Source organism: Nothobranchius furzeri, chromosome 17 (genome assembly GCF_043380555.1).
Source record: "Nothobranchius furzeri strain GRZ-AD chromosome 17, NfurGRZ-RIMD1, whole genome shotgun sequence".
In the NCBI taxonomy this organism is placed as follows: domain Eukaryota; kingdom Metazoa; phylum Chordata; class Actinopteri; order Cyprinodontiformes; family Nothobranchiidae; genus Nothobranchius; species Nothobranchius furzeri.
The window spans coordinates 32,985,914-33,013,476 of NC_091757.1; the positions used below are offsets into that span (position 1 = coordinate 32,985,914).

General features: G+C 41.4%; 1 protein-coding gene across 1 annotated transcript in view; it reads right to left on the minus strand.

Annotated features, from left to right (window-relative positions):
• Positions 1-18,563: 18,563 nt before the first annotated feature.
• Positions 18,564-27,563, minus strand: part of htr7c (5-hydroxytryptamine (serotonin) receptor 7c) — a 31,349-nt gene continuing 22,349 nt past the window's right edge. The window contains exon 2 of the mRNA XM_015972004.3: positions 18,564-19,371. Within this exon, the coding sequence (XP_015827490.1) occupies positions 18,633-19,371 (739 nt within the window). The 3' untranslated portion in view covers positions 18,564-18,632. The remainder of the gene's footprint in view (positions 19,372-27,563) is intronic.

The window sequence follows — 27,563 nt, forward strand, 5'->3', positions numbered from 1 at the left end:
TCAAAGATATCTCAACACCATCCTGTTCTTTGTAAAAGAAGTTAATTTACATCTAATTAAGGACCCGTGAGACATTAAGATTCCATATCGAGTATGAAATCAATCTTACGGACCGCTGAGTTACTTAACCAGAAGATTGGAACTTTTTATTGCAGGGATTTTGTAACACTTTGTATTAACTGAGAGACAAAAGAAGAGAGAGTCCTTTAAAACATTTAAGATGATTTATTACTAAACAAATTAAAGGATTTTAAACAAGACCAACTCTAACTCTAATGATGGATGGATCTGGTGAATGAGACGTGAGATGACTGTTGTGTGTGTGAGTGGTGTTATTATCAGAACTCTCGTATCCGGAGAAGCAAGTCTAAATGATGTAATGATGTTTTGCTTCTAGCTATGATCAGAAGATCGGAGTTTCATAAACACATGAGATGCCATATTTGTCGCTCCACACATACCCTTGATGAGACACCCATACATATCAGAATGCCAGGTCCTCGGACCCTCCTTTCGGTACTGGAGCTGGTGGAGCAGTGTTAGCAGTACAACAAACTAGTCTTTGGATTGTCTCCAGGTAAAAAGCGACAGGTGGTTCATAGTGTCAAAAGGGACACTCCTTGGGTCAGTGAGTTCAGCTTTTATTCTGAAAGGAACCGTTGCTTGGTTGGTAAAATGCAATTGATTTTATCCAGCTTGTTGGTTCTCAGCTTAAAAAGGGAAGTCAGGATGGCTGGTCCGATACTCCGCTTAGCATGCGGTGAACTCCCGTGAGATCTTGAGAACTGAACTTAAGATGGCGTTGGACTGGTTTTATTGATCTGGATGTTTTGAATTCTGGTCAAATCAAAGCTGGCAGATTTATAAACACCACAGAGACTATGCCACACTTCAGAAAGGAAGGTTCTGATTGGATCAGTAACAGCAATGTGTCCTGCATTTACATTACGTGTATCAGCATGTCTAGTGCACTAGATTAAAGTCATTTACTTATTAAAGCATATTAATCATAACATTGTTATTTCACAGATCGGTCAACATTGTATTATTGACTAACACTTTGTTTGATTAGATTTATTAAAAATAGAGTTATTTGATTTAATAAAAGAAAAGAGTCATTTATCTTCATTCTTCTCTTGCTGGAAAAGAAACAGTTTTAGAAGCGAATGCATGACCTTGAGGCAGTCTCATGCACTCGAGCACTGTGTCAGAGGCATCTGTGGAGAGAGGTTAAATAACCTTGGAGGAAAAGCTCCTTCATCACATTACATCTTCATCATCTGAAGAATCTTGGGAAAGCATGAGAGCTGTTTTCTTCTTGGAGGGTTCAGATTAAGCTGAATCTTTAGGCTGTGCAGGTGTCTGTCTCTCCCTTAGCAAATCAGTGATTATGTGCCACAGCTCTGTCAGGTCTGCTCAGACACTGGACATCCTTAAACCTAGGTGCCAGTGCAGTTGCAACCTTGAGCCATGTGATGTTAGGTTTATCCTTGCCCTTTTCTATTTTTGTTGTGAGTCTCTTCGAACTCCACCATGGAAGATGGGTCTTCCTCAGAGACCTCCATCACTCACAAAAGTTGTCCTGGCTACACCACTGAGCAGGGAACAAATGTCTTTCTCTTCCCAGAAGCTCAGTGATGCATCTTCAGTTAAATAAACAAATATTTCAGTTAGTAACATGTAGCAATCAACTGAGACTGAGTGACTGCATCCCCCTCCAACTTCTTCAGTTTTCCCAGCTCAGCTGATGTTGGTATTGTGACAGTGGTTTCATGTTGGGCCAGTGCGACTCTCAGCAGTTCCTCATTTCTCACACACTTGATCTCCAGAGTACTATTCTATCTTGTTGACAGGTCTTACATTAGCGACTCTTTCTTGATGCAATTTGTTGTTGCTTAAGTTTCTCTGTGTTGGCTTGGCTGTGCTTGACATAACCTAAAACTTTTCTGTATTTTGCCAATGCACTGTCAAACGGACTGTTCTCTAGAGAAACTGCAATGGCTTGATGCAGGTTGTGTACAATGCAAGACATATGCTCAAACAGCAGTTGTCTGTCTGCAGCTATCATGTTGCGTGCACTATCAGTGGTCACTGTGCTTTATGTTCAAAGTCCCAATGTCTGGCTAATAACATTAAATTTTAAAGGTTGAATATGTAACACAGAAAATCTGACGATATCTAGTGTTTAGAGGTGGTGTTGCAACAACAGAAAAAATGTTCTACCGTCGGAGTGTTGGCTCACTGCTGACACATTCCAGCACCATGTTCAGAGACAAATAAGGATAAGGATTAATTTCTAATAATAAGATTATTTTACAACAGTATTTACCGTTAAAACATCTTCTGGTCTCAAAATCAGCTATTTTACACAGTCCCAGCCTCGCTTTGCAGAGCGGACTTTTTAGTGTCACGCTGCCCTCTAGCGGCTGGTAGGTGCCCAGCAAAATTTAAATCGGATTGTTTTATTTTTTATAATAGTTTTTAAAGGAAAAATTGTACATTCATTCTGCACACCTGTAAACCCCCTGTGGACGTATTGTTTTTTTTTTTAAATATAGCTTTTTATTCAAATGTTCCATATTCCACCTTTGAGTGCACGTGTCGGCAAAGTGTCTCTTCTTTAAATTCATAGCAATCAACGCAAAGTTCCCAGTGTGATGCAAAATATTGTTCTGTTACCCCGAGATAGCTATCAGTGGCAGCTTGTCTATGGGGGTGCTAGTGCACTGGCCTCACTGATGTGAAGCGAGGGAAAACATCTGAAAAACAAATATTAATACAACATATATTCTTATATTTTCTATAAATGTCTCAGGTTTGCTTATTTGTGAGTGCCTATGCAATAATCATTTTTCCGGCTGTCTCTCATTAAACAGTAATTTTCCTACAACAGACTCTCTAGTATCTCTCCTGGGGTGCTGGGAAAAGTGCCCCTGAACTGAAGCTAAATTGGGAGCCTAAGTCACACCTATCTACTTCCGGATCATGGGTCCCCTACTGCCAAAAATAATAAGTAAATGGGAGTCTATGGGCTGATAAAATTTATTTTCTGATCCTGTTTGATATGTGACACATTTTGCTGTCAAGACAGTGCTTATTTTCAGCAGAGACGTGGAGAACTCCAAAGCTCTTCTCACCAAACTAACGTCATCAAACCAGACAAGCAGAAGAGAAGAAAAATGGCTGTGAGTTTAACGAGCTTCACACCCATCTTTCAGTATGAAAGAAGGAGCATTGAATCCACCGTAAATCTGGCCGTGTGGTAAGTAGCAGCTACACTTGAGGAGAAGAGATGCTGTGATGATGTCATAGATGCAACACCTACAGGGAGTGCAGAATTATTAGGCAAATGAGTATTTTGTCCACATCATCCTCTTCATGCATGTTGTCTTACTCCAAGCTGTATAGGCTCGAAAGCCTACTACCAATTAAGCATATTAGGTGATGTGCATCTCTGTAATGAGAAGGGGTGTGGTCTAATGACATCAACACCCTATATCAGGTGTGCATAATTATTAGGCAACTTCCTTTCCTTTGGCAAAATGGGTCAAAAGAAGGACTTGACAGGCTCAGAAAAGTCAAAAATAGTGAGATATCTTGCAAAGGGATGCAGCAGTCTTAAAATTGCAAAGCTTCTGAAGCGTGATCATCGAACAATCAAGTGTTTCATTCAAAATAGTCAACAGGGTCGCAAGAAGCGTGTGGACAAACCAAGGCGCAAAATAACTGCCCATGAACTGAGAAAAGTCAAGCGTGCAGCTGTCAAGATGCCACTTGCCACCAGTTTGGCCATATTTCAGAGCTGCAACATCACTGGAGTGCCCAAAAGCACAAGGTGTGCAATACTCAGAGACATGGCCAAGTTAAGAAAGGCTGAAAGACGACCACCACTGAACAAGACACACAAGCTGAAATGTCAAGACTGGGCCAAGAATTATCTCAAGACTGATTTTTCTAAGGTTTTATGGACTGATGAAACGAGAGTGAGTCTTGATGGGCCAGAAGGATGGGCCCGTGGCTGGACTGGTAAAGGGCAGAGAGCTCCAGTCCGACTCAGACGCCAGCAAGGTGGAGGTGGAGTACTGGTTTGGGCTGGTATCATCAAAGATGAGCTTGTGGGTTCTTTTCGGGTTGAGGATGGAGGAAGGAGGGAAAACAGTACACCTCTCTGAACAGTGTCTGGGAGGCAGTGGTTGCTGCTGCACGCAATGTTGATGGTGAACAGATCAAAACACTGACAGAATCCATGGATGGCAGGCTTTTGAGTGTCCTTGCAAAGAAAGGTGACTTTATTGGTCGCTGATTTGTTTTTGTATTGTTTTTGAATGTCAGAAATGTATATTTGGGAATGTGGAGATGTTATATTGGTTTCACTGGTAAAAAATAAATAACTGAAATGGGTATATATTTGTTTTTTGTTAAGTTGCCTGTTAATAATGCACAGTAATAGTCACCTACACACACAGATGTCCCCCTGAAATAGCTAAAACTAAAAACAAACCAAAAACTACTTCCAAAAAAATTCAGCTTTGATATTAAGGAGTTGTTTGGGCTCATTGAGAACATGGTTGTTGTTCAATAATATTATTCCTCAAAAATACTACTTGCCTAATAATTCTGCACTCCCTGTAATTTGTAGTTATTTTAATTATAAATTTTTACAAACTGATGAATCTCAAATTACATAAGAGACATCGCCTATTCGAAACACATGTATTTAAAAAAAATCATGACAAAAAATGCATACATAAACAAGAAATTAAATATTTAAAACTAAAAGGTAAACATCAACATGAGAACAAGAAATAAAATCTGTTTGTAAGAACAATAGAGCTCCGGACCCCATGTGACTCTGTTAGTAGACGCCATATTGGCAGGAAGAAAAAGGTAAACAAACACGGATCGTATATTAATGTCGATGATCGTAAACATGAACGGGATCGGCTTGGATTTTACTTCGTCGGAGTTTACTTCACACTTTAAAACCGAAGAAATCGTTTGTCAGAAATTAAATTGACTAAAGATCTCCGACCCTTACCGTGCCCCTGGGATACTTTTTAAAAACGCCAGAAGCTGTCGGAGCGGACTACCTTACTGGAACCCCTGGGCCTTTCGACGCTACTGCCCCCGTAACCCGACTCTGGATAAGCGGATGAAAATGGATGGATGGACAAATAACAGATTTACACGTGAGTAGTTTAAATAGAGTGCTGTGCTGTTTGAATGTCTAAACTGAACGCCAAGAGAAATCACTAGTTTGATTTTTTTCCGTGAATAAAATAAAAATGTCAGGCAGGAGCGTCTCAGGATCTGTCTGAGATCTGTCTCGGTGAGCAATCCAAAGTGCTTTTTATGAGTGATCTGACAATTGATCAACCATTGGTTAAAAATTAAATACAGCTTAGCCGATTAATTGCTGTCATCATAAAACACGGAAACGGCAGCACTCAGAACTCACGAGGCAACGTTTTACGTGATGTTTACTTGTTGCTATGAGTAATAAGACAGAAAAAGCCACGCCAAAATAAGTTTAGGAAGCCCACTAAGAATCATAATAAAAGCATTTAAAATAAATACCATACACAGTTGAGGAAACGCTGGTTTAAGTACCTGATATGAAGTGGTCGCTGCATAAGTGAAAACCTTTACTCTCGGGATCCCACAGTTTCATTTTAGCCCGGTCACTAGTGCGTTTTATTACAATCATCCAACGTTTGCGGCGCTCCGGATCTTGGGGAATCCTGTAGATGGCTCTTCCCTTATCTTGTCCACGTCTGTTCTGCATCCTGGGGCACAACAGGAATCTACCATATTTCCCGTTTGATTGAGTTTTCTGACAATAACAAATAGTCCAGCTGCGGACTTCTGCATGCCAATATGGCGCCGTTTCGATTTGAACTGTTGCATGCCGGGAGAAGTGACGTCAACTCCCGGAGCTCTATACCTTGTTGCATTTAAAATGTCAGATTTGTTTTAAATGACAATTCTGGGAATTTTTTTGTTAAATATTTTCTTGCACATTTCCTTGACATTAAACATATAGAAATAAGATTCATCAAGATGAAAACAAGACTACTAAGGGAAACTGAGAGTTCTTGTCAATAGTTAAGGATATTTTGGAAAACCCTTGGTGAATGAGTCGGATTTTAGCTCTGTTGTGTCATCATTACCAGCTAAACAAACCCAACTGAGGGGAGATCACAGACCTATTAAAACAAACTTGAGTAAAAATGATACTAGGATGTAAAATGCTGCTTTTCTAAACCCAGCCTGTTCTTAATGTGTCAGTGTGCGATGAGGTATGACACCATAGCTCTAACAGAAATGTACTGACTGGGATTACTGGGAAAATGCCAAAAGGACAAATTCATTTGATATACACCGTGTAGGAGGGCCTCTTGGCAGTCAGAGCTCTGAACATGTGTGCAAAAGAAGACTGAGTCAACACTCAAATACTCCACAGCTCCAGTAAAACACACAATACATGACAGCAAAATATATACCAGAAGCAGAGAATTGACTTTGAAGTACACAGGATTGGACGCCTTGTCTGCTGTTCCTCTGATCCTGCAAAACCCTAAAAGAAGGAAAGCATTTATCTTATATGTGAGCATCATTACTGAACACTCCCTTTAGAAAATAAGGGGAGAAATAAAAACTAATTTTGTCATCAGTTTCACACCTTGCAGATCATTTCTTTGCATGTTCATTTGCTGCAGGTTTATACCCAGAGGAAGTGGAAGAGGCTAACAGCAGACTGCCGTGGTGTGAACGGGCACTGTGGGTGGCCATGGGAGGAAGTAGATTTTTCAGGACACCCAACATAAATCAGATTTTCATATAATTTACATGTTTACTGGAATATTTATAGCCTCTGTTTGGTTAGGAAACGGGGAGCAGGTCTTCACAGTTCAGAGGATATAACAGCTGGGTCAACATAATGTCCATCCAGAGGCAGCTCCTCACTGTGTCGGGTGTGTGTAAGGTGCTGCCACCCCCCTGATGTGAGGAGAGAAAAAAATCTGAAAATTAAAACATGTATACATATTTACAATAAATGTGCCAATTTTGTTTAATTTTCTGTACCTACGTCCAATCTAAATTATTTACTCATCATTTACACTAGGTGTATCTCATTAAACAGTGAATTTCCTACAACAGATTCACTATTACTATTACAGATCACTCCTGGAGCCCTGGATAAAGCACACCCAAACTGCAGCCAATCATGTTTGGTTGCTGGGGAGAACTAGATCAATTTTTGGACAATCAGCATCACTCAATTTAATGCCCCTGGGGCGCTGGCTGATAAGTGAAATAAGTAAAAGTTTATTAATAAAGCACTTACCACAAAAGGAAAAATCACAAAGTGCTTCATGAAGAACAAAACAAAGTCATAAAGTCATCAAATTATCATAAAAACTCAACAATTTAATATCATTAAAAAGATGAAACAATAACGCCGGGGACACACCGGCCGCGGAAGCGCCGCGAAGCGCCGAGAAGCGAATCGCTCACGAAATTCGGCCGCTGCTCGCCGCTCCTCAGTTCAGATCAGACGCGCCCCAGTCGAGGCGCGCCTCGGCTCAGCTGTAGTTTTTCTTTTAAACACTTGGTGTCCTCCATTTCCTCTCTGCCTTTTCTCAGCTCTTTTCCTACGTTTGAGTGTTTGTGCGCGTGCGCGCGCGCGTGTGTGTGAACCTATGGTATGAGTTGTTTCTGCCAGTTGAATCTCTTGGAACCCGCTCCAATTCTGCAGCTGTATCCTAGCAGTTTCTTCCGACATGGGTACGTAAACAATCATGTTTTTCGGGGGTCGTACAGCTCCTTGTGTTTCTCAACTTCCATAATTAATTTAAAGTCATCCATCCTAACTGCTTGCCTCAGACTTTCTGCCTCTCTGTCCTGTTTGCTCCGGTGAAAAGACACCCAAAACCACTCCCCCCTTCACGTGGTCACACACGCACACAAGTTCAATGTGTGTGTATGTGTGTGCGTGTTCGTGTGGTTTTTCTGCAGTGTCTGTTTACGAACACATTTGACTATTGCGGAATTTTATTTTGAAATGCTTTATTTTGTTAACTTTACCGGCCTGCCTCTTATGTCTACGTTTGACTTCCTGCCAGAATTGACGCGATTCACCCGCGGCTCGCGAAAAAAATAGAGCCAACGCCGAAATGATCGCTGCACGGCGCGGGCTGGAGCGCCGGCGCGCGCCGGCGCGAGGCGATTCGCGGCGCTTCGGCGGCCCATGTGGTCTATAGAATAGCTTAACAAGGGCGCCGAATGAAGGTTGGTTTATGCTTGACGCGTCCGCGAGGTCCGCACGGCTCCGCGCGGAAAAGTAGCGTCATTTTGCATCATTTTAACAACCACGCCCCTCCACCGCGTCTCCGCACGGCCCAAGATTTCCGCAACGCGCACCTCGGAAAATTTCTAACCACGCGGACGGTCGGACGCGGAAAAACATGGCGGACGGGCACGGCAGAGGTTCGTAAATACAGACATTTGTATGATTCAGCTCTCAGAGATCACCGTGATCAACATGTTGTTAATAATTCTTGGAGAGAAATAGCTCGCACTGTCGGAAAAGACGAGGACGCTGTTAAAAATGCTGAAATACCATGTTGTAAACAGTGATTTCTACTTCTACTGTGGTGTAGTGTTGGATGCATGCTGTAGAGCTCCATGCTGCCCCCTACAGTTTGGGAGAATATTGGCTCACCGCAGAGACGAGCCGCACAAACCATAAACGCTGCGAGTTGTGAAGCGCGTTCCAGCCGCGAGCCGCATCACCGCGTGGAAAGTGAATGCGTCAAGCATAAACCAAGCTTGAAGGCGGTCCCATTTTCGCGGCGCTTCGCGGCGCTTCCGCGGCCAGTGTGTCCCCGGCCTTACGCCGGGGACACACCGGCCGCGGAAGCGCCGCGAAGCGCCGAGAAGTGAATCGCTCACGAAATTCGGCCGCTGTTCGCCGCTCCTCAGTTCAGATCAGACGCGCCCCAGTCGAGGCGCGCCTCGGCTCAGCTGTAGTTTTTCTTTTAAACACTTGGTGTCCTCCATTTCCTCTCTGCCTTTTCTCAGCTCTTTTCCTACGTTTGAGTGTTTGTGCGCGTGCGCGCGCGCGCGTGTGTGTGAACCTATGGTATGAGTTGTTTCTGCCAGTTGAATCTCTTGGAACCCGCTCCAATTCTGCAGCTGTATCTTAGCAGTTTCTTCCGACATGGGTACGTAAACAATCATGTTTTTCGGGGGTCGTACAGCTCCTTGTGTTTCTCAACTTCCATAATTAATTTAAAGTCATCATCCTAACTGCTTGCCTCAGACTTTCTGCCTCTCTGTCCTGTTTGCTCCGGTGAAAAGACACCCAAAACCACTCCCCCCTTCACGTGGTCACACACGCACACAAGTTCGATGTGTGTGTATGTGTGTGCGTGTTCGTGTGGTTTTTCTGCATTGTCTGTTTACGAACACATTTGACTATTGCGGAATTTTATTTTGAAATGCTTTATTTTGTTAACTTTACCGGCCTGCCTCTTACGTCTACGTTTGACTTCCTGCCAGAATTGACGCGATTCACCCGCGGCTCGCGAAAAAAATAGAGCCAACGCCGAAATGATCGCTGCACGGCCCGGGCTGGAGCGCCGGCGCGCGCCGGCGCGAGGCGATTCGCGGCGCTTCGGCGGCCCATGTGGTCTATAGAATAGCTTAACAAGGGCACCGAATGAAGGCGGTCCCATTTTCGCGGCGCTTCGCGGCGCTTCCGCGGCCAGTGTGTCCCCGGCCTTAGTCAGAAAATACAAATTTAGAAGCCGTTTTAAATAAAAAGGTATAAAATGATCATAATTTACAACTACAGAAATAGAATAAAAAGAAATGAAAGATAATTTAAAAGTCTTTGAACAGATGAAAAGGAAAAAGGAAAAATGCAAAATATTTAAGTAAAAGCAGCTTTAACTAAAAGGGTCTTCTGCTGCTTTCTAAAGGTGACTAGACTGGCAATACTATGTAAGGATAAAGGAAGTTCATTCCAAAGTTGGGGCGCAACACTCTGGAAACCAATGAGTGTTAATTTTTTTATTATTACACTTGTTTATGTGTTAATGTTAAAGTGTTAATTTTACTTTAACACTTTGCAGACTTAAAGAGATATTCCACCCCTAAGTGAAAATTTGTCTATTTCCGTATTCCCCAGAGTTCGGTAAGTGAGAAAAAAGCAATTTGCGGTCCAAAAAGCCACCAGTGGCTGAAAAAAGTGGCAGTCTCATCCATATTTTGTGAAGAACCAAAAAGAGGTGCATTACTATCTGTAAGTGGTCTTTTATTTAATCTAATTTCTTAAGTGTTGCTGGGCTATTATAAATTACTTTAAAGCGTGAAGTGTGGCTAATGTGTGTGTTTGTATGTGTGTTTGTTTACGGAGGCTGGAGGCTTCTTAGATGGCTGTGTTATATTTGTGCTCCATGGTGCTTTGTCGCAATGTAGTCCAAAGTCTAAATCGGCTCCAGCAAATCCTTCGTGTTACTTCTTACTTTTCAGTTGCAGTAGACATAATTATTGAGCTCACCAGAAATAACTGGTATCATTATTAAGTAATTTTATTAACTTTTGCACACAAAATGCTAGTTTCTGCTATTCACTTCCATTGTTTATGCTAAGCTAAAGCTGACGCACTGCTGCTAGATCAGGAGAATTACTGCGCTGGTTAGAAAATGCTTTTTTTCCACTTATCTGACTCTGGGTACTATGGAAACAGACAAAACTTCACTCAGAGATGGAATATCCCTTTAATTGTGTTCACACTGAACACAAATATTGATTTTGAATCCCTTTGTTGTTACTTTTACATGATTGTGTGAATTAAAATTGAACTCTGGTCCAGTGTTGAACATTTAGCTATTTTAAATTATTAAATTTACTCTTGAAATCATCTCTATAGGAGTTTATTTAGCATTTTACTTTGTGCTGTGTGTATGTGCTGATAAAAATTTAGTGTAGATCTACCTCATCCAGAAATGATTCCATAGATTTTGGGTTTCTATGAAATGGTTTAAATTTGTTTGATTCTTCTTTAAAAATGTCAGGAACCAGAGTGACGTGGTCCAGTACCAGGAAGCCCTTATGTTTGGTTTAAACCCACTAGTCATGTAGGAAAGCCACACCTGGAACAGGAGTTGTAAATTAGTACTAGCTATAGACACAGAATGCAGCTGCAACTTGCACTATGTTGAACAGCAACGTTCCCATCAAATAGACTAAATTCATCAAATCAAATCACTTCTACCTATGAAACACAATGCTTCTGAATTAGCAAATTATGATTATATTGTCAATATTTTGTTAGTCTAATTCACAAATCTTATAACTATGTGAAATTAGCTGTTACACACCTGCTTAGACTATTAAAACCTGGATGGCTGGGAGCTTTCTACAGCTGAATGAAGATAAGACTGAGATCCTCATCTGTGCCCCAGACAAGCTGGTTCCCAAAGTCAAAGACTCTCTTGGTCAGCTTGCTTCTCACACCAAACTTTCTGTCAGGAATCTTGGTGTGACCTTTGACCCAGCTCTCACCCTGGATTCTCATGTCAGTTCTCTTGTTCGCTCTTCCTTCTTCCATCTCAGGAACATTGCTAAGGTGAGTCCCATTCTGTCTCGCTCTGAACTTGAGACAGTTATCCACACCTGCATCTCCTCACGCTTAGACTACTGTAACTCTCTTTTCACGTGTCTGAGCAGAACCTCCCTGAACCGTCTACAGGTGGTTCAGAATGCCTGTGCTCGGCTTCTGACCACGTCCTCCAAACACACCCACATCACCCCGCTTCTCCTCCAGCTTCACTGGCTGCCAGTCAACTTCAGGGTTCATTTCAAGATCCTGGTTCTGGTCTACAGGGCCTTACATGGACAAGCACCATCTTACATTGGTGATCTTCTTAGTCCCTACACCCCCAGCAGGTCTCTGAGGTCCAGTGGCCAAAGCCTACTGGTTGTGCAGCACCAGGCTAAAGACCAAAGGTGACAGATCATTTGCTGCTGTGGCCCCCAGACTCTGGACCTCTCTCCCCCTCAGCCTGAGATCAGTGGACTCAGTGGTCTCCTTTAAAAAGCAGCTGAAGACTCACTTGTTCAAGCTGGCTTTTGTGTGACCTTCATCACCCTCTCCTTGTTCTGCTCTCCCCTCCTATTCCACCTTCCTCAGGATCCACTGATTTCCCTCTTTCCTGTTCACTCTCTCTTTCTTAACATTTTTTAATCATACTAGTCTGTTTTTGCTCATTTAAAATATATTTTTAATGATTTTCTAAATTCTTTTTATATTTTAAATTTTTTGTTTTTGTGAAGTGCCTCGTGATTTTTATCTTGAGAGGTGCTACAGAAAAGATCTTTTCTTCTTCTTCTTCTTCTTCTGCTTCTTTAAATGATGGTCGAATATTGTATCATGATGTTTTAAGTTGATCACGACTGCGGACAAATTAATCAACTTGACAATTTCTGTATCAGTTAATTGTGTGCATGTTCGTGAACTGCTGGAGAACACTAGATCACTTACATTTATTGTTTTAAGTAAAAACCTGATAGTAAAATGATCCAAGTTATTTTAGCTGTTCAATAGCATCTAAATGCTGAATTCAGCATCAAACAAAGGCGTCCCCCAAATCACTGTGTTTGTGGTGTAGGAGACACAAAATTGCAGCTCTTAGAACTGTATTTGCATGCTCAATCAAAACATCCCCACATAATTACAGGGGCAAATTAAAAATAGCCACAAAAAAAAGAGCATCTATTACCTCTTCAACCCCCACAACTTGTCAGAGCCAGCAACTGAGCCTGTGGGCAGCACATGTCACAGGCCCGTTGCCTGCTATCCTCTTCCCTTTGACGAATTAAAGCCACCTCTTCACATGTAAACATTTCATCCTGTTATCTCATTCAGCAGTACTGATGGCACACAGGAGGTGTGTCACACCAGCTAAGAGAGCAGATTCAGTACTCAAACACAATGGTGCTCATTTCCCAAGAGAAAACGCTACTGGGAGACAAAAAATATTTGGGGGAATGCACAAGCTTCACTCGGGCTGCCAACTGTTCCTTGTGCTAAAATTTCAGCAACCTATTCGAGGCCATGTACCCACTATTCACAACAAGAACTTTCAATCACTTCTTTGTAACAGTGTTCTGAATAAATACACAGGTCCAAACGTTCTTCCTGACAACATTTTGTGTCTGGGGGTTGCACACATTTTGACTGTATTTTTATACGATTTTTTTACTATATGTAAAAATGTTTGGAAGAATTAAGGCAAGAAATTGGGTAGTTTTCCCAAATGTCACTACACATTTGTTTTGTAATGTGAAGCACTATAACAAGGAATTTGCTCCCTCAAGAGGACTGCTGAGTCTATAAGCAGTGCCCCAGACGCATAGGCTTTGGAGGCTGATCAGCGTAGAAATGGAGGAGAGGGAAGGTGACCAGACAGTGGCACCATGCAGAGGATGTATGAAGGAGGAGAACGTGGAAATCATGCAGTTCCGTACCATTTTCCTGTTAAGTGTGGAAAGCAAAAACTTTTTCAGGATCTTAGCTAACTGACTCAAAAAGTATCTCCTAAGGAATTCTTACATCTGCCATGCAAAAGGCTGGGATTCCAGGCATGCTGTGCTGCTTAGAACACACTGTCAGACCGCTAGCGGGGCTTAGCTTTGATGTTATGAGTTGGTGTTCCACATGCAAAAGAGGTGAGGCTGGGTTAGCAAAGAGGAGCAGGAACTGGTGGCTGAGTGGGCCACGGGACAAAGCGAGGTTGGAGAGAGCTAGCCAGTGAGTAGCATTGGCTGGCTGTGGAGTGATGACTGACTGGAATGGGCAGGAGAAGAGAATTGGAGATGGTTGGGGTCTCAAGGAGTTTATTTGGAAACTGACTCTTTTGATAACTGGACAGGAGCTCTTAGCATGACAGATCGATGACTGAGCATTTGAATGGTGGGTGAGAGAGTATTTTAACATCACCCATTAGCAGGAGGTCCACCCATTAGCAGAAAGGGTGCTCATCTGGCACAGCTGTTGGGGTTGAGAGTGATCCTGACAAAAAGATAATTGAGAAGAGTTGCGGTCAGTGCTTGTGGACTGATTACATACAAGGTGGAGAACCTCTTTTTAACCCTCTCAGGCTCAAAATAAGTTTTGATAAAAGGATGAACAACTAAGTACTTTAGGGGTACTTCTGAGTTTAAAATGCTCATGAAATACATATGTGGAGTAACCAGGAAGGTAGGTTTTAATGTTGCAAATCTGCAACGCCTGCCTCTAGAGAGCGAAGTGTGAGGATATCCTTGAAGCCAACTCTAGAGCCATAATCCTGAAGAAAGGAAAGGTGGATGACAGATTCCACTTCCAAGTGGATGGAGCTGTTATCCTACCCCTGACTGGGAAACCAGTGAAAAGTCTGGGGAAGATCTTTGATGGCATACTAAGACATACAGTAACAGTCCAGTCCACACTTTGAAGGGCTGGTTGTTAACAGTGGATAAGTCAACACTCCCAGGAAAGTTCATGGCACTGATCTACCAGTATGGGACTCTGCCTAGATGTCCCTGGCCACTACTAGATTTTGAAGTTCCAATATCTATTGTGGAGGGCTTTGAGTAAAACATGGCTTGGTGTTTCAACCAGCACTGCCTCCTATGGGCATACCAACAAGCTCCAGCTCCTCTTTGCACGTCTGACAGATGAGTTGAAATTTTCTAGATCCAGAGAGGTGCTGCTTTCCAGAGAGTCTGCAGATTCCCAAGTCTCCTCTGTGGGGATCATGGTGGAGACTGGGCAAGAGTGGTGGGCGCAGAAGGTCAAGCCCCAACTCCAAGTCAAGCATAACACCACTTTTGTTTGGGCAGGAGAGAAACCTCCAAAGCAAAAAAGAACCACAATAGGCTTCCTGGCTTAAGCTCAAGGTGGGCAACTTCTGGTGGACTTGGAGAGACAGTTGGAGTTTCCAGAGTTTAAAAACATTAAAAACCCAACAAGCATCAACAAATTTTTTGTTGGTTTTTTCATGGTAGCTTAGCTCAAGCCATTACTTTGTTTGGTACCAAGTCTGTTATTGGGACTTGAAGTTGCCTCTCAACATTGTAGGTTGGAGGACAAATGAGGAGTCAAGTGGGTCAAATGTTGCAACTCTGAGATTTGGACATCCAAATGTAATGAAACGTGTTTCCTGAATGAACCGACCTATCATAACTGTTTCTGTTAAGTTTCTTGTGTAACGAAACACAATTTAGACAAGTCTTCTCAGTTTTAGAGGTTTAGTTTCACAATAATAATACCAAAGTAAATTTTCAAATCAATTGGTAGAGCTGTAAAAAAAAAAAAAGTCTAATATATGATCAAGCACAAACAAGCAGAGTACAGGGCCAAATGGGACAATCTTCTTGTAGGTCTTGTCTCCTGCTGTCCGCTTAATAATGAAAAGACTGAGTGCCTTTTGTTTTCTACTGGTTATCTGTCAAGCATCTGCCTGTCAAACTTTGGTCCCCTTGCCACTAACCTGAGACAGCTGATGAAGAACTTAGGTATAATCTTTGACAGTGGAATGAAGTTTGACAACCAGATCAATTAATTTGTCAAAACCAGCTTCTTCTAGCTATGGCTATTTGCTTGGGTCAAACCATTCCTCAACTGTCGTGACCTTGAAAAAGCCATCCGTGATTTTATCAGTTTGAGGCTGGACTACTGTAATGTTCTGTATATTGGATTACCGTAGCGCGATTACAGTATGTGCAAAATGCTGCAGCTCATCTAGTACAAGTACTCCTAGAAGAATGCATATTACACCTGTTCTGTCATCACCCCACTGGCTTCCCATGATTTTTAGAAAACAGTTCAAAATCTTGATGTTCACGTTTCAAGGTATTCATGGTACTGCTCCCTCCTACATCTCAGACATCTTATCATTCCACATGCAAAATAGAGTAACTAGGTCAACTTTTCCTTGATTCCCCTAGGTAAAGATACAGACAGTGGGGTGATTGCTCTTTTCCTGTGGCAGCCCCAAAACCTTGGAACAAGTTGCCCCCTGACCTTGTACCACCACAGACCAGTCACTTTTTAAAATTAGACTTAAAACATACCTTTACCATCAAGATTTTAATTCCGAAGGGTCCCCATACTTCTTACTTTGGTCTCATTGAGCTCTTTTTCTGTTTTATGTTTTTATTCAGCTTCAATTAGTTTATTTTATATTCATTTGTATTGATATTTTGGTGACTTGACTGTGTCTTACTGTGAAGCACTTTGGTCATCTCTTTTGGCTGTGTAAAGCACTCTATTAATCCATTTTTATTGATAGATAGACAGATAGATAGATAGATAGATAGATAGATAGATAGATAGATAGATAGATAGATAGATAGATAGATAGATAGATAGATAGATAGATAGATAGATAGATAGATAGATAGATAGATAGATAGATAGATAGATAGATAGATAGATAGATAGATAGATAGATAGATAGATAGATAGATAGATAGATAGATAGATAGATAGATAGATAGATAGATAGATAGATAGATAGATAGATAGATAGATAGATAGATAGATAGATAGATAGATAGATAGATAGATAGATAGATAGATAGATAGATAGATAGATAGATAGATAGATAGATAGATAGATAGATAGATAGATAGATAGATAGATAGATAGATAGATAGATAGATAGATAGATAGATAGATAGATAGATAGATAGATAGATAGATAGATAGATAGATAGATAGATAGATAGATGATAGATAGATAGATGATAGACGATAGATAGAAAGAAAGAAAGAAAGAAAGAAAGAAAGAAAGAAAGAAAGAAAGAAAGAAAGAAAGAAAGAAAGAAAGAAAGAAAGAAAAAGAAAGAATCTCTTCAATCATTTTTGACCACATGACAAGTCACCTCACACGTCAGGCTCCAATTCTTGAAATCTCAGGACAGCTTCATTTTTGACAGCATGTAGACTGCTATCAAAGCGGACTCTGAATAAAAGTCTCTGAGCAAACTGAGAATAAAGAGGTGCTTTTTGGGTCACCATCCTCAAACATGTCTGCATAGTCTGTTCAAGTGACACAATAATCACAAAAAAGCCTTGAAACCCTCCATCAGCCTTCCTCGTGGGAGACCTATCAAAGTTAGCAAGGAGAATAATATATTTTTAAGACAATGTGCATGCATCAAGCGTCTGATTGGGAAGTCTGAAAATGTGTAAAATGCCTCCAGAATGACCTGATTGTCAGTCTGATAAACCAGAATTTCAGTTTGCATAGAAGTGATTCAAAGTCAGTCATGGTGATATTCTCCAGTGCTTCTTTATTTACAAAATGAGAAAATACATTACAGCTCCCTTTGATGTTTCCTCAAAGTAAGGACAAACTGGTCACACTGAGCACTCAGGAAGTTGTGGACAGATTAATTCACAAAATAAAAAATTGTGTGTGTGTTTTTTAATGACACAGCAGTACAACTGGATAAAATGTACAGTATTTTCAAAGAATTGAGGTAGAAAAAGCACAGGCTGTCCAACTGATGGCATTTCACAAGGGTTTGTAGAGGTCACTGAAGAGTTCAGGTAAAGTGTGTTCAAGAGGGAAGTGACCGCATCCTGATTCAAAAGAAAAACAGAAATGTTGTTGACAACCAGCAGGACAAAAACTAAAGTTTGTGAACATAATTCATTTGGTGAAAAGGTCAGAATCTTCCTGGGGAATGAAGCCAGTCTTGTAATTGTTTTAAAATCTAAATTATTGTAATTTTCTGACATTTCACTCGTTTGAAGTGTGCAGTAGTGTTTGGAAAAACTACAGAAACACTTTTGTTAAACTGCTACTCACTATTCTGATTCTCATTTATTATATGTGAATACTGACATGTAAGACAGACGTTTCATGCAGACACTCCAAAAACTCATTTCACTTCCTTTTATACCTTTAAACACTCTCGCCGTGGTGCATTCTGCTCTTCTCTCATTGGTTTCAGAAACCTTTAGATTCATATTTATAATTTCTGAAACATTCAATGGGCTCAAACAAAAAGCAACTACATAAAAACAGGAGATATAAATAAAAGTCCTGGTCATTTTGGCACTATCTACTTCATAGTGTACACACCATTGTGTCAACTGAATATGGGGCGTGATCATGTCCAAATGGAGAAAATCCGAAGACACTGCCACAAACAAACGGCTTTCCTTATAAAACATTGATTTTGTTTATATACATGAATCAGTTTGATTGATGTGTTCTGCATGACAGCCCTGCAGTAACTGTTTGTGATAACATGTCATTTCCTTTGTTGCTGGAATACCACTCCTTAAATGAGGAGGCAGAATGTAATTGTGGCATAAGCACAAAAGCAGTGTCGCTCTGAGTGGCCTAACAAATAAGCTTGATGATTTTCTTTCCTAAAATAGAATGTCTGAGTCACACACAAACTGATGTAATTGTGCCATCTCGATATCTTTGCAGAAGGGCTTCAAGGCCTCAAACAGCAACTCTTGGTTTGTCGAGCTGTGTTTTATCTACAGGTCTGTGTTACTGTAGAACATCAGGACCACCACAGACGTCGGTATGAGCTGCTCAAACCCTCAGGTTCACACCTTCAGAGCCTCGTGCACCCCCACAGCGGATAGCCGGCGGTTGATATTGCGATAACGGCAGCGAAGAAGGTCGCGATAGGTAGAACGCAGGTCTCGATTGAAAAAGGCGTAGATGAAAGGGTTCATCAGAGAGTTGGCGTACCCCAACCAGAGCAGTGTGCGCTCCAGCCAAATGGGCACACAGCTACACTCAACTCCACAAATAAAGGGCCTGGCTGTGGACAAGATGAAGAATGGCAGCCAGCAAACAGCAAAAACCCCCACAATCACCCCAAGGGTCGTGGCTGCTTTCTGCTCCCGCTTGAAGATGGAGATGTTTCTTCGCTCGCGGCTCAGCAGACGGGACAAGGCAGCGCATTCCTCAGCCACACCAGGTGGCTTCAGGCCCTGCATGCGCACTGCCTCATTAGCCACCGTGTCAAGACGCTCACGCCGCGACAAGTCGGTGAAGCGGTGCTTGGCTCCGCTCTTGCGAGCTGCCCTGAATATCTTGTAGTACATGACCAGCATTACCAGCATAGGGATGTAAAAGGCTACAGCTGTAGAATAAATGGTGTAACCAAAGTCTTGGCTGATGAGACACACACCAGCCGTGTGAACGTTCTTGGCCCAGCCACAGAAAGGTGGCAGGGTGATGGATGCTGACACCAGCCATACTCCCAGGATCATCTTGGCCATCAGCTGACCATTCTGCCGTGCCGGGTAGGTGAGAGGTCGCGTGATCCCCAGATACCTGCATGGAAAAGAGGTCGAAGAAGAAATTACTAAAATAAGTAGATGGTTTTATCTAAAACATTAACACTGTCCGTTGTTTCACACCAAAAATAAGTGCATTATCCTGTCGTTTTCTGTGAACCCAGACACTTATCGTACAGTATAGAGCCATCAAATGCAGTCCACTCGTTTCCAGGACAGACGTTTTTATAAGATGTCACTGTCTGGGGGGTTGTTGCTGCTTTCTCTGGCTCTTGGAGCTTAGCGGGTGAAGATGGAGCTGCCAATCAAATAGGCAGCTAAGTGGACTCAAATAGCAACCAAAGGTGTGAGAGAAATAAAAATACGTTTGAAAAGCTTGGATTTGTCCAGGACTCGGAAAATAACCACTATTCTCACCATGTGATAAATGAGTATTTTAGGTGAGCACCCACATGCAGCTGAAGCATCAAATGTTTCATTGATGAAAGTTGTAAATCTCAGGTTTTGAGCTCTTTTTTCTGGTTCCCTCTCAATAGTAATCAAAAGATCAAAAAGCTTTAGGAGCAGTGGCTAATTTTTCTGTTCTTTCACGAGTGATACTATCACCACTGTGAAAATCCAACTCAGCTCTGCTGGATTACTTCACGTTAATTATAGTATCTCCTCATTGTAGCATTGTGTTTGTCACAGACCTCCTGATTCAAATAAAGACACTTTAGCTAAACATCTTGGTCATCAACCAACATGCATGATAAGCTTTTCATTTCAGACTTTAGGAGCAGTCATGGAGCCTGTAGGTGTTTAAAAATTGGGATGATGTTGGATTTTTAACTGTAACATGTGAAAGCACATGTAAAACTGGATTTAGACATGAACTGTTATCTTCTGAAAAAAGACAGTTTATCTTGTTTGACAAATATCTACAAATATCTACAATATCCAATATCTACAAATATCTACAATATCCACTGAAAAAGTTTTCTTTTTCAGTGCTCTGAGATTAAGGCCTAGTCCACACGTAGCCGGGTTTTTTTAAAAACGAATATCCGCCCCTCCAAAAACTTGCATCCACACCACCTCGTTTAAAAAAAAACTCTGTCCACACGTACCCGGATAAATACGTTGTTAAGGACATGACAGACCTGTAGGCGGCAGTACTTCCCCCGTTCTTAACCTTGTCCATCTGTGGTCTTCCGCAAGGAGCAGTAATTCCGCTTGCAAAAACAAACAAGCAAAAAGCGCTTGGACAATTGATAAAGCGAGCGCAGTCGGCTAGTGTAAACACAGGTCGCATACATGATGTCAGCATTTTTTTGTCACGGAAAGTGACGTTGCAGACCTTAAAACAGATCTTTTTAAAAACTCCGGCCAAAGTGAAGATCTGCGTTTTCTCTGTTTTGGGTGTCTGCGTGTGGACAGACAAAACTGGAGTTTTAAGGTCCGCAACGTCACTTTCCGAGACAACAAAATGCTGACATCACGTGTGCGACCTGTGTTTACACTAGTCGACTGCGCTCGCTTTATCAATTGTCCAAGCGCTTTTTGCTTGTTTGTTTTTGCAAGCAGAATTACTGCTCCTTGCGGAAGACCACAGACGAAGGAAGTGGTTAAGAACGGGGGAAGTACTGCCGCCTACAGGTCTGGCATGTCCTTAACAACGTATTTATCCGGGTACGTGTGGACAGAGTTTTTTTTTTAAACGAGGTGGTGTGGATGCAAGTTTTTGGAGGGGCGGATATTCGTTTTTTAAAAAAAACCCGGCTACGTGTGGACTAGGCCTAAAATCAGGATTCTGAGTTTTATTTTGAAATTATAGTCAGAACTTTTTCGTCTTGCATAAGTTTCAAGTAAGAGATTTGTTGTCATTAAAAAAAACAAAAACACCATTTCAGTTTTATTGTTGAGCTTTAAAATTAAAAAAAGCTTTTGCAATAAGTGTATGGATATTTTTCTATGAATGTTATTTGAGGGAAATTATGCAGAGAAACAAACAAAAGCAAATGGGTCTACAGAGACTTTTAGGGTTATGGAAATCTAATTCAATTATTCCATGAAAAATCTCAAAAGCAGCTTAAACCTGCACTTTTGATTATATTTATGTTTAAAAACATGAGTTCATCAAGGACATTTTGAGCACCTGAACAATATGACTATTATGCCTACTTTGGCATGTGCAGATCAATTTCAACACTTTCAAGGTATGTCATTTTTAAAAGTTTTAATTGCTTTAAAACAGATGCATAAATGTGACTGTGACCCTGTTCTTTGATATAAAGTGGGTAATATTTCATAGTTTATATTTCTTCTAAGCCCCTCCCCTGACCTCCACGGCAAAACAAAGTGTTAATCAATAGAGTTGCATATTCATAAGACAGAGCTGTCAATTAGCGAGAATGTGCACCAGTTCCCAGCATGCACTGCAGGGTCATACACTGACAGTCAGCTTAGCACATCAAACTAGCAGGGGCGGGAGCTGTAGCCATTTAAGTTTCAAATTCTCATCCTTTCCTTGATGATGTATGGACCACAGCTTTAAAATGACCAAACGTTAACTTTCTTCTTGCTTTATTGTAAAAAATCTGGATTCTAAATATTGGCAGATGCTCAAAGGCAAGGTAGTCCAACATAAAAAAGTAGAAGAATCTTCAAGAGGAGAGGGTTAGACACAGCACACAAACAGAGAGGAGCGGGGTAAGTAAACAGAGCTGTAGAACAGCCTCATCAGAGGCAGCAAGGCTGCAGATGTTTGGGTGATGTATGTTTTTTTAAAGATTTTTCACACTCTGACTTCAGATGACCGTCATCAGACTCAGTGTGAACAGGTTACAGTGCTGTATTTGTGGGTATTTGTTTTTTTTGTTCTACTTTAACATTATTTTGTCATAAAATGTGTCCATGTTGAATAACTGAATCCAATCAAAGTGGGGGAGTGAACCCATAAGTCTGCAGCTCAGATGTCTGCCACACCATCTTACATGCTGCAGCTCATTAGCAGCTGACAGCTCACACTGAAAGTGGCATTTACCTTGATAAGAATTATTTGAAGTGGGCATTACGGGAGTGTTGCAGCTGAAAATACTCATGTATGGCACCTAAAATCAAATCCCAGAGCCCAGTCACACTCACAGACACACCACATTCTTTTCTTCCTCTGTTCTTTTTTTAAGCTGCACAGTGTCTTTTTCACTCTTTCACTTCCTGTCTGAACAACACGTACAGTCTACAGCCGAGGTGTGTAACCTGCTTATATTTTTATGCAACTCATTGCACAATTTGTCAGCGTTGTCATGACAACAAGGGAAACATCCGATGTCTATCTCAGACAGGATGACTCCTTAGGAGAGAAAGTGACGTCTCAGAGACAGAAGAAAACCCGTCTGCCCTACTTCAATCAGAAATAAATAACTCACAGCTTGCTCGGTGCTTTGCTTTGGTTCAGTGGATGTTAGTAGCTTCACGATACAAGAGAAAACTCCTGCCATTGGTCCACATGGTTCCTTTTAATCTCAGGAACCACATGCTGCTGTGTTCATCATGCAGATCCTTGGTTCAGATGCCGGATAGACCCCGTGAAACAGATACAAGTCTGATATGGAAACGAGTACACGCCAACCAGTGGGAATTCTGAGAAAATACATAATGGATCACCAGCAATGCAAACCCTCTTTCTAACTGCATTATTCACTCTTACAAAAGCTGTTTGTGAGAATAATTGTGTGTCTGACTGGAGCTGTGAGGACAGTTCTGTACAACTATGACTCATCCTCAACCCTTTAGAAGGCAAGACCATTTCAAGATATGTCTATCTATAAAAAAAGATGTAATAACGTGCACTTTGTGTGGTCCCTTAGCATCACCCTGGCATCTCATTAGCATGTGATTAGATAAAAGGGCTGTTGGTTAGACCAGCATTGCAATTTGTTTTGGATTTCTTTTCTATCCATCACATAAGTGCATCATTTATTCTTTTAGCCATAGAAAGCTTTTGGTTAGTCCAGTGTTCTCAGTGTTTATTGCCTTTATTTTGTGCAGCAGGCACATTTAGACAAACAATTATATTAACAACATTTATGCTAGTTTCAAACTAGGATCATCTTATGCTGAGAAACGATGTCGTTAGAGCCATGCAGTTATAATGACACAATATCCCATATGATCTGTTAGTAGTAGCAGTGTTGTGATTCTCAGCTACAACCCTGTTGCATAACAGACTATTACTGGGAAAGATGACATTCTTGGGTTTTGTGGCGGCCATCTTGAAGTGAGTTGACTCCAACAGTAAAGATGAACATCCAGTAAAGACTTTCTGAGAGTTTTATTAAATGTATTGGGATTGACTCTTACCCACTACGGCGCTGAATCCGTAAAACTGACCGAGTTAAAGCCAGTTCTGTTCTTTATTTTGCCGTGACGGCCATATTGGATGGGTCACCTTTAAAGGTTTGTCATGTTTGAGTAGGTGGGATGATTATGAGTCATCTAGCAGCTCATTATATTTTTCCTGAGCTACAGACATGCAGAAACACACACACATACACTGAAGCACACACAGATAGTTAGAGTCACTGAATTAACTGTCATCAAATATAAAAATAAACACTGCATCATTAGTTATCGTATGTCTTAGAATTTCCTTTTCGTTGTGCCATGTCATTAGTGTCAAATTAAAACATCTGTGAAATTACAGCACATTAATCAGATAGCATTTTATAAGCAGGACTGCTCATCCAAAATCACAAGCACATAATCAAGCCGAAGACCGGTGGCACCCCCCATTTAAGTGTGGGTGAGGCAGAGAGCAGCACATGGGAAGTTGAGAGGTTTTTTTAGATCTCAAGAGGATTTGGGTCCCACGAGGTTTTCCCAGCCACTGATAAAAAGCGTGCCCAAACTAATGGAGATTTCCATTACTTCCGCTGGGCTCCCAACTAGAACACAGTGAACTATTTTCTGCACTGAGAGACCATGAGAAACTAGTTGTCGTTCAGCTCCAGCAGCCTCTCACAAACCTTTTATCTGGAGAAATCTTTAAATATTTACAGAGCAGAGGTTAGTTCAGATGGCTAAGAGATAAATTTAGAAATTTTTCTACCAAAAAATAAAATAAAGCTACCAGGTAGAGCAGCAGACTTTTTTCCTGACTAAAGTCTGGAGAGTTTTTGTTCGTTTATTTCAGATCTGAGTGTTTCTGCCATTCCCCCAATGGTTATTTCAAGGCAAGTCTGTCAGATTAGTCAAGAAGCGGACATCACTGAGATTGTTCCTGTGGTCTGTGTTTATTGACGGCCAGACATTTACTAAAACTCAAAATTTTTCCCCAACTAATCTAACTTAAGAGTTCAGCCTGGCTGGCTTTCATCCAGCAGAGTGTGAGGGTATTCACTGGTCTCACGCTTGGTTTGTTTTAAATAAAGTAGGGTAACCATACATCCTCTTTTCCCCAGACATGTCCACTTTTCACTCTCTGTCCGGGGCGCCCGGGTGGGTTTCTTGTATTGATGAAAATGTTCGGTTTTTCATCCAGGAACAGGGATTGAATTATGGGGGAGTTGGGTGTCCTACACATCCAGGGAGAGCCAGAAAAAAAGTTTTGTACCTATATTACATCATTTATATGGACTCTCAGTGTACCGGGGGTTCTTCTGAGCAGAGAGCGGCAGAGCGCTGATCGTTGATGCGCTCCAGGCAGCTGTGTTCTGCACAAGGTCCATTCTCAAAGTGGTGCAACCAAAAAACTATAATTAACACACGATCGTTCATGTCCTCTCATGTTCTCTACAGGTCTTATTTGTGCCTGAAGAGCTCTGCTACTGCAGAGCTCATCACCTGTGCTGCGGGTATTTCACCTCACTGACGCAGCATCAAAACGCGCTCTCCGCTTTGCGGTCAGGAGATCCCTTTGATCTGCTCAGAAGTAACTGATGAGGTGAAAAAGTAAGAACCCAGGCAGCAGCTTTTCTGGAGAGTTTAGAGGAGATGCAGGAAGATGAGAGACAGACAGGACAGGAAATAGTTAAATAAAAACAAAAAAACAAAAGTGTTTGAAAAGTAAATGTAGGTAGATTTATCTCCACTACACGTTTTTACCCGTATAAAACAATAAGTTATGCACATGTAATATTTATACATTTGATACAATTCAGATCACCTTCAAAACTCAGTCACACACCCAGGGCCGTTTCAAGGCATTTTGTGTAATCCATACCCTCACAGCTGAAACAAGCACCCTTAATAATCTGTGCACAGGAAGCTTACCGACGCTGTAGTAAAACAAAAAGTATAATCATTTCTTATTAATATAATGTTGTTGCAGCACTAATGCAGCAGAAAAATAAAATTTTGCAAAAATATGGAAACATTTATAAATGATTTGTTTTGGAGCCCTTTTGTTGGCAGAATCTAATATTAATTTTAGCTCTTACACCTGGAAAAGAAAATGGGCCCCAACGTGGTTTGTGGGGTGGTGCCATCGTGTGACGTCATTGATAGGCACAGATCCCGTCCTCTTTTTTGGAAATGGAAATATGGTCACCCTAATATAAAGTGACTGAAAAGTGGAGAAACTGTGAAAACAGATTTAACAGCTCACTTTGTGGTAAGATGTCTGCAACATAACTTGAGTCGTTGTTTAGTTTTTATTTTTTGTAGGAAGTTTAGATTTCTAATTAAGGTTTTTCCCGACGGATTAAAGTGACTGTTCCTCTTGAGTTGGCTCAAGTCATTCAGTCTGTCTGCTCAGAGTCTGATGGGAGAGCTGACTTGAGAAAAGGTCTGACCTGTTCTCAGGTCTGACCCAAGCGCAGATCTGACCGGAGAACAGGCCTGACCCAAAAACAGGTCTGACTTGAGAACAGGTCTGACCCAAGAACAAGTCTGACCTGAGAACAGGTTTGATCCCAGAACCCCCTGATGTGATCAGTGTTTACTTTAATAAAACTTACCATCCAAATTAAAATATTTAGTATTTAAATGGTAAATGACCTTATTTGTAGTCATCACCATCATCCATCTCACAGTCATCCACCCATACACACACACACACACACACATGGTCACACGCTGGTGAGGATGAGCTTTTTAAAAGTATTAATTTTATTAATAAGGAACATTTAACACTTTTATCATCTTCTTGGGGGGTCAAGTGGGATTTTCGCAAATGTACTTTTGAAGAATTTCAATCTTTTTTTCTTTGCTGTGCAGAAATGTTGAGGACAACTTAAAGCCTTGATGATCTCCAAATCTATCTGTTGCTTGTCAGTTTTATTGCTCAGATGATTTAATATCAGTCAGTGACTTGACTTCAAACAGACCTGTCAGTTTTATTACACCGTCTGACTGAATCAGGAACTTAAAAGAAGAAAGCAAACATGTCTGGACACAACTCCCACGTGATGCAAACAAAATCAACAAACTGTAAAAAAGGAAACAATTTTTTTTTTTTCATTTTTGGTGAAAGACAAGTGATTTATGATTTTCCTCATGCTTCAGCCATCCAACTGATTTGAATGAAACTCAGAAAGAAATCATTGGACATACCATTAACTTCAACCTGATTCAAGATGGCCGACACAGCTAATAACACAAAAATAGCTGCTTTGGTTGATTTTACAGTTACTGAGATAAGATTCCATGTGTTAGCAGCTCAGACTCATCAGACAATCTAATCTGAGCTCTAATAGATCACAAAGCATCTTGCTGGAGAAGGTTCTCAATCATCCAGGTCATGGTATACCAAAAGGTTCAAATGAAGGCCTTCTTTGTTTTCTTGAGCCCCCTTCAGACAGGCCATGAAAAACGGAAATGTTCCGGACTCTGTCCGTAAGACCTTTGTGTCTGAATACAAACATCCGGATAACGTGTTCCGGAATTTAACCGGACGAAGCCCCTAGTAACAGGTCCGGACTTGTTACGGACAGGGTGGCTGCTTCAGACTGATGAGGTAGAGGGGGAGGAGGATGGGACCAGGGGACGCTGTGCGCACCTAGATAGCCCGCTGCTGTAGCATGCGGCAAACCACGGCAGCTCGCCTCCTACGGTACCCCCACCCCCCACCCCGCCGCCGTCAGACATCTGGAACTTTTCCCTGATGTGTGAACGCAGCCGAAAGGACAAGTTCCGGTACAAAAGTGGTGTGTCTGAAAACACAGTTCCGGTTAAAACCCGGATTGAATTGTCCACAAATGTTCCAGAATGTCTATCTGAAAAGGGCTTTGAAGATATTTTGCCTCT